Below are 8642 nucleotides of genomic sequence, written 5' to 3'. Positions count from 1 at the left end.
CCACACAATTCTCGCAGGCAGGGCAGTCCATTGAAATGAATGAGCTGCTTTACTCGAGATGCACAGGTGTTTTGTCACATATGGAGACCCATCACATTTGGCTACCCGCTGGAGTGCGCATGCGCGACACCGCCATATGCGTTCCAACACTTTTACGTCAAAACAGCACACTAAAACGGTCAGATAGTATAAAGTGATGTAAAACACATGAAAATGCGTTCCACATGTATTGTATTCTTGCATTGCGGGAGCGTGGCCAGCCTCAACCAATCATAGAACCTTAATATTAATTCAGTTGACCTGTACCTTTTGTCTTAATAAACTTCTAATGTTAAAAAAAAAATATTAATTCAGCTGTAGCTGTGCGTGCTCCGGCCACTGTCTGTACCGTGCAAGATTCTTGTTAGAGAAGCATGTGTTGGAACGCATGGCGCAATGTTTGTATTGTCTGTAACGTCACTTCAGTGACATTATCTGATGGTTTCACTGCTCCGTTTTGTAGCAAAACTTTAGGAACAGCGCATCACGCATGCGCAGTACAAAATTTCTCAGCGCAACGTCACTTCCATAGCCAAATGTGATGGGTAGCTGAATGTGACGAAACACAGGCACAAACATGCATGATAAGATGTGAATGGAGCCTTCCTATTTTTCTTTCTCTGTTGATCTAACTAAATGCTGATTATAAAAGGAAAAAGAAAAAAAAAGACTCCAAGTGAAACTTTTTCATTCATTTATTTGTTATTTTTGTTTTATTGTATATTTGTAAAAAAAAAAAAAAAAAAACCCTGAAAAGTGTGGTGTATACAATGAAAACATTGGGTGTTTTATAAATGTAGAGTGCAGAGTGTGAATGACCCTGCAGGTTACACAACAGGCGACACAACATTATACAAGAAGCAGCCTGCAGCACACCGTGTGCACAGCTCTGAGGGCTTCCACACAGGAGGCGGGAAATGGTTACATAGCCGGGTGACGCCATGTGACCCCCGATGGGCGGGGCGGTATACAGCAGTAGAGGAGGAGGAGGGAGAAGGGGATTCCAGTCACAGACATGTCTCTTTACAGAAACACCGTGTGGTTCCTGAAGGGGCTCCGAGAGTACACCAAGTAAGTACAGTCTTTCCCCTCCATCATACACCAATGGCGAAGGTCATTCCTCTTTCTTATTTACAAATCAATGTTTTCACCCCCCCCCCCTCTTTTTGCACATATTCTGTCTGTCTTGTACTCCCAGTTTGTGGAAGGGTTATAGAGCCTCTGTCATATTTTGCTTTGCCCCCTTTTCATCCCCTCTCTGGGCTGCTTCACACCTGAATTGCTCTGCATTCCTGTGCGACCAAGGCTCCATTCACACTTGTACAACTCCAAAGTTGTGCTGACTTTGGATGGGTGCAACTTGGATACGACTTTGACCAGTGATAATGGACAACTGTCGCATTGTATAACATTCAGGTGCGACTTTCATGCAACGTTTGAGGGTTAACCACTTGGTGCCCAGAGGCCGTCATGTGATGTCTTGGGCTTTGTGGTAATTAAGGATGAGCTCCAGCGTGTTCGCATAGAACACGTGCGGAGCCCGCCAGGAAGTCGGCACCCGCGCTGCGCTAATCACAGCCAGGCAGACATTTTCCGATCTCTGCAGCCGAACATCGGGAAATGTCTGCCTGGCTGTGATTAGCGCAGTGCTGGTGCCGACTTCCTGGCGGGCTCTGCACGTGTTCTATGCGAACACGCCGGAGCTCATCCTTAGTGGTAATATATCTGAATGATGGGTGCAGCTACAGGCATTATTCAGATATTGCGGTTTATAGACAGCGATTCCCTACACCATAAGAATGATCATAGTGGCTGTTCTGACGCTTGATTGTTCTTACAGGCGGTTAATTTTACTTGCATGTTTTTTATTTTGACACTTTAACAAAACATTTTTTTTGAAGTGTCAATAAAAAAAAATGTAAGGAAAATTAACCCTTTCATGCCTAAGCCTATATCTGACATTTTGTTGTTTACAAGTTAAAATCCGTATTTTTTGCTTGAAAATTACTTAGAACCCCCAAAAATGTTTATTTATTTATATATATATATATATATATATATATATATATATATATATATATATATATATATATATATATATATATATATATATATATATCTATATATCAGAGAATAAAATGGCGATTGTTGCAATATTTAGTGTCATACGGTATTTGTGCGGCGGTGTTTTAAGCGCAATTTTTTTGGGAAAAATTTACTTTCATGAATTAAAAAAAAATGAAAAAGTAAAGTTAGCCAAAGTTTTTTGCATAATGTGAAAGATGATGTTGCGCCGAGTAAATTGATACCAAGCATGTCACGCTTTATAATTGCATGCACTCGTGGAATGGCGACAAACTACGGTACCTAAAAATCTTCATAGGCGACCCTCTTTTTACAGTTACCAGGTTAGGGTTACAGAGGAGGTCTAGGGCTAGAATTATTGCTCTCGCTCTGACGATCGCGGCGATACCTCACATGTGTGATTTGAACACCGTTTTCATATGCGGGCGCGACTTGCGTATGCGTTTTCTTTGTTGCACAAGCTCGCGGGGAGAGGGGCGCTTTAAACATTTATTTTTTTGGGTTTTTTTTTTCTTTTTATTTTTTTTAGAATATTAAATTGTGTATTTTTTTTATTACATTTTGACCACTTTTATTGCTGTCACAAGGAATGTAAATAGGGTTGCCACCTCATCCCTTTAAAAAGGAACACATCTGAATTACACAGGTTCTGTGGCTGATTAAGGTGGTAATTAAATTCACTTGGTGCCTTATCTGCATTAAATTAGCCTCAGAATCTGTGTAATTCAGATGTGTTCCTTTTTAAAGGGATGAGGTGGCAACCCTAAATGTAAACATCCCTTGTGACAGTAATAGGTGGTGACAGGTACTCTTTATGAAGGGATCGGGGGTCTAAAAGACCCCCGATCCCTCCTTTGCACTTCAAAGTATTCTGAATACTGTGTACTTTTTTAAATCCGGCGCCATTGGCAGCCGAGAAACCCGGAAGTGACATCATGACGTCGCCTTCCGTGGTAATGTTGCGGAGACTGAATCAAAGCTGTTTACGGCTTAGTTTCAGTCTCCGCCTGGACACAGAAGGCGCCGGATGGAGGATCGGGTCTCCCGGTGGGACGGGAGGCCCGGTCAGAGCGGCGAGAGGCGGCGGGAGGGGGGATGTCCCCTCCCGCTCCTCAGGCATAACAACCGAGCGGCTTTTAGCTGCATCGGTTGTTATGTCTGGATAGCCAATCGCCGGCTCTAAACAACGGTACCAGGATGATGCTTGCAGCTGCAGGCATCATCCCGATATAACACCCGAAAGCCGAGGACGCATATATGCGTACGCTCGGTGCGAAAGGGTTAACAATCCATTATTTTTTTTTAGTGCCCCTGTCCCTGTGTGCTCACACGCAGAATCAAATGCATACGTAAGTCCCGCCGACATATGAAAACGGTGTTCAGACCACACATGTGAGTTGTCGCTGTGAACGTTGGAGCGAGAGCAATAATTGTAGCCATAGACCTCCTCTGTAACTCATAACATGTAACCAGTAAAAAAAAAAAAAATGAAAGCGTCGCCTATGGGGATTTTTAAGTACCGAAGTTTGGCGCCATTCCACGAGCGTGTGCAATTTTAAAGCGTGACATGTTGGGTATCTATTTACTCGGTGTAACTTCATCTGCATCTCCCCAAGGTAATACATAAAACCTGGCCTGTTAGTGGGCCCTGAGGACAGGGTTGATGACCACTGCCACAGCTCATCTGTAATTAGGACAAGTCGGGAGGGTGAGTTTTCCCAATGGGTACACAGACAGGAGTTCTAACACCCTCACCCACGATACTAAATCCAGAAGGGGGAAAAAAAAAAGAGATTTGACTTTAGATACACTTTAGGGCTTATATACACTAGAGTCAGGTGTGTTTTAAAACGCAGCATTAACAAAAGATGATTTTATTCCAAGGAGCCTAATTTACAATATTGCAGTGCATTATAAAAAAATACAGCATGCTGCATTTTCTGCACCGCCAGCACGCTCAAACACGTGTAAAAACAACTTGGTAAGTTATTTATTTTTTTAATAATCAAAAAAAGAAATGTAAAGAACGCGCATGTATGCGCACTAAAACATTGCGCGAATGCAGATTGTGGCGAAACTAGCCCTAAAAGAGATTGCAAGACCCCTTTCACACTGAGCCGCGTTAGGCTAGGTTCACACTGGGTTGGGAATTTGCGTAAAATCACGCGGTGGTGCCATTTAATTCTTACTTCCTCGAGCATCTAACGCATGCACCAAAAAGCATGGGGATGCAGCATCATGCATTTCAGTACAGCGTGATTTTCAAAAAGGGTCAGGGACTTCTTTTCTGCATTTCTCTTGTGTAGGGCAGCCCATTAAAATGAATGTTGGAAGCACTCCTCTGCACACACCAGTATGACCCAAGCCGGAGACTTCATGCACCATTTATCCCATTGGCATCACATCCTGACGTTTTCAGCCAGCCGGCAGCCCATCAAAATAACAGGTTGAAATACACAGCAGCCAGATACCATAACGAACGCTATTCATGTATCGGGCCGCATACATCCCTGAACATGGCTACCGCTTTATACTGTGTCTAGCTGCATTCCGCCGCTGCGTATTTCAGTCAGCTAAACGATGAGTTCACCTTTAAAAAAAATAAAATAAACACGCATCTCTTTGCGGGTAAAAAAAAATGAGCCTGTAGCATTGCACCCATGATCAGAAGATTGCTGGTGCCAGGCAGGACTCCTGCAGAATTGTCAATGTATCTGCTCGCGCCTGATACTGGCAGACAAATGCACACTGACAGGAAAAGTGAATAAACTACCACAGCGCTCAACAGCACCGTGGTAATTCATTGAAACTACAAGCCGACCAGCCGCAAAGGCTGTTGGTACTTCTAGTTTCCCATTCAGAGGACTGCGAATGAATGACGTATTTTCAAACAGTGACAGCAGGCACTTGGAGAAGATGCCCGTTTGCTGTCACGGGGGAGGGGGGAGAGGCTGCTGGAATATGTTCCACCCTAAATATGTGTGTAACATGTAACACAAGTTCCAAAACGTGAACTTTATTCTTTAAAGATTATAAGAGGCAGTTGGACATTGCACCTGTGCTTCTCAGGTGAATGAAAATGCTGATGTTTGACGCAGGTAAGATAAACTGCCCATGTGTGCAAAGCTTCAGAATGAAGGATTGCAGGCGTAGCGCTCGCTCTCCTGGACTGATGGTTATGTGTGGGTCTCACTGAAAACTCCCATATAAATCAACTGAATGTTCTCACAGAGCACAACTCGCATCAGGACAGGTCTGTACCCAAATAAATGTATATTATTTAGTCTGTGTGAAAGTTATAGAGCCTAAAAACTATGGTGTATATATCAGGCATCACCAAATGGCAGACCGCGGTCTGGATCTGAACCAATCACTGTCCCATCCGGACCGCAGTGGTTGCGCCATTTAGGAGCCTGTTCTCCCAGCTGTCACCACTGTCATCCTCGCAGAGCCGACAGCGGGAGGCAGGACAGTTATGGAGGGAAGGCTACTGTCCACCATCCAGGCCTGCTGTGCTTTCTGCCCTCCCGTATGTGTAGGGTAGCGCAGTGGGGGGGGGGGCTGAGAACATTGGTGCACAGCGTCAAGCTGCATAGTGCTGCAGGACCAATGCGGTTTGGTGCACGAGTGTGTTTAAAGTGTGGCATTTTCATCTGCGGGTCAGGAACCTGTGCAATTTTGCATGTGTTCCCCAGCTGCAGAAATGGGAACGCCTGTGATGTGAAGGAGTCCTAGCAAAGATATGTGAATTTGGACGTCTGCTGGAATTTTTTACTTTTTTCTTTTTTTTTTAACCTTATCGTCGGTTTTATCAATCATTTCTTGAGGCTTTAAAATGGCAGGACAGTACAAATATCCCCCAAGCAACCCCTTTTTGGAAAATCGACAGCCCAAGATATTTAGGAGCATGGCGAGTCTTTTGGCGAGTGTTGTTTTTTTTTGTTTTGTTTTTTAACATAAAGCCACCAGTGCTATACAGCATCATCATTTGACTGGTGTGGCGGTGATCAGGAATACTGACTGGTGACAATATGTAACATAATTGTATCATTTTCTTTTAATCAATTAAAAAAAAAATGTGTATATATACTGAAATTTTGCATAAATGTATCAGAGTAGTTCAGTGTCTCCATAGTGACACTATACTACTCTGGGGGGGTGATCATGTATTTTTTACTGTTATTGCTTATAACAGTGATGATCACTGTTTTATAAGCAATAGTTAACTGTCGTGAATGGCTTTCCATTTCATACCAGGGGTGCAACGGATCGTCACCGATCCGTGATCCGAACGGGTCACCCCGTTCGGATCGGCACACCACGCGATCCGCGGAGCGCTCACGGATTGGCCGCCATCGTGTGTCACCTCCAGCTCAGAATGTATACCCGAGAGACAAACCCAGCGCTCACTGGGCGGAAAACCAATCACAGAGCGGGGCTGGAAGTGTCCCTCCCTGCGCCATGTTGTGATTGGCGGAGCCGGCTGGAGGAGGGCGTGGGCGGGGTTGTTGCCGAAAGTAGCCGAGTGTGGAGTTGTAGTTACTCGGCGCTCTCTGTGTGTAGCTGGTGGCTTGGGTGGGGGGGGCCAGACGGGCAGCTCACCTCCATAGAACGCTCTCCTTTTACCCGGTCCTCAGTGTAGTTCGGTGGCCGCTCAGACTGGCATAGCTCCGTGTCACACGCCCTGCCCAGAGCCTCTTCTTACCGCTGAGGTGGAAGAGTGCTCCCCTCATCTGCAGTAATGCATTCCTCCATTAGTGGGCACCTCACACTCTCAGACTTATCTACAGGTGAGTAGTGACTTTGTATAGGAGTCCTCCAGTCATCCTGTCCTGTGATATGAGAGTCCCATGTAGTGACCCCTCTCCCTATATGTCTGTTACTGTTATTGGAGTTCTCCTTTTAACCTGTTGCTGATAATGTGACACACGTGTGGTGGTGGGGATGGCGAATCGTAGCGCACACATGACAGCCGAGGTTTCTGTAATGAGCACGTGCTCACTATCACCCAGGTGACCGCACTGTCACAGACACTATGATTTCTAGGATGAGCTCCTTATCATGTGATGGCCAATCCCAGCAACTATGTGATCGAGAAGTCCATCCCACCTCCCAGCTCTGGGTCTAAGATAGGGGTGCAACGGATCGTCACCGATCCGTGATCCGAACGGGTCATCTTGCCCCACCCCTGTGTGCTTGTCAGAGCCCAGAGCACAGCGTGACACGCCTCCCCGCCTCAGCGCGCTCACTACAGTCCCGGGACTGCCTGCAGACATGTGGAGACATTATCTGTGAGCTCTGCACCTGCAGGTAGGAGCTACACCATCACCCGGGGAGCATGGCTGTCTTTACACCAGAGGAGGGGGGTGGGGGTGACACCGGAGTAATGATAGTGAATGTGATTAGGGGCAAGTGGACATCTTTTATTACACCCAACAGAGTTTTAGATTCAGTTATTTTCATCACAAAACAGAGCTTATACACTTAAATACAATATTTGTAAATCCGACGGACTGTTTAAATGTTAAATTTAATGTGAAAATCAGAGGTGTTCTGTCACATTAGCAATAAACAGTCCGTCGGATTTCCAAGCACTGTATTTAAGCACATAAGCTCTGTTTTGTGTTGAGAATAACTGTGAAATCTAAAACTCTGGTGGGTGTAACAAGATTTGTCTTTTTTTTTTTTTTTTTTGCCGATCCGAAAATTATCCGATCCGTGACCACTGATCCGAGGATCGATCCGATCCGTGAGTTTTCTGATCCGTTGCACCCCTAGTTAGCAGTAAAGATGGAGGGAGTAGTTCATCATCTGCAATACAGGGCCCTTCCATTCAGGCTGTCATCCTCACCTCTAATTTTTACCAAGGTGATGGCGGAAGCCCTAGCCCCGCTTTGTCTCCAGTTATACCCTACCTAGACGACCTATTATTCTTCGCCCCATTGAAAGAAAGGTTACTAGACAACCTATCCAGGGCGCAAAACCACCTGGAATCTCTGGGCTGGATTTTGAATTTACAAAAATCATCCCTAGTTCCATCTCAGGAGATTCCTTTCTTGGGTTACCAAGTCGATTTGGTAAGCCAGAAAATGTTTCTTCCACAGGAGAAAAAGGACAAACTTCAGGACACCATGTTGCGGCTACAGTCCAACCAGCCTATAACAATAAGGCAGGTAATGTCGGCATTGGGAGTCCTGACTTCTTCAATGCCGGCAGTTCACTGGGCAAGACTACATTTCAGGTGCCTACAAGCCTTTCTCCTGAGGTCGTGGGATCACAATTTCAGATCTTTGGACACTCGGATAAAAATTCCATCACGAGGGAAGAGGTCACTTTACTGGTGGAAAAATCAAGAGGTCTGGAGTGGTCCTTTCTAGTAGAAAAGAGACTGACTACAGACGCCAGTGCGTGGGGATGGGGAGCCCACTTGGGGAAAAATTTCATCCAAGGGTCTTGGATGAAAGAAGAGTCAAAACGGTCCTCAAACTGGAGAGAGCTAAAGGCGATTGCATTGGCTC

General features: G+C 45.2%; 1 protein-coding gene across 1 annotated transcript in view; it reads left to right on the top strand.

The window, feature by feature from the left end:
* Positions 1 to 999: 999 nt before the first annotated feature.
* Positions 1000 to 8642, top strand: part of DHRS12 (dehydrogenase/reductase 12) — a 29797-nt gene continuing 22154 nt past the window's right edge. Inside the window, exon 1 of the mRNA XM_040339321.1 lies at positions 1000 to 1110. Within this exon, the coding sequence (XP_040195255.1) occupies positions 1055 to 1110 (56 nt within the window). The 5' untranslated portion in view covers positions 1000 to 1054. The remainder of the gene's footprint in view (positions 1111 to 8642) is intronic.

Source organism: Rana temporaria, chromosome 2 (genome assembly GCF_905171775.1).
Source record: "Rana temporaria chromosome 2, aRanTem1.1, whole genome shotgun sequence".
In the NCBI taxonomy this organism is placed as follows: domain Eukaryota; kingdom Metazoa; phylum Chordata; class Amphibia; order Anura; family Ranidae; genus Rana; species Rana temporaria.
Note: the sequence above shows the minus strand (reverse complement) of the source record. Positions and strands in the feature narration are given on the sequence as shown.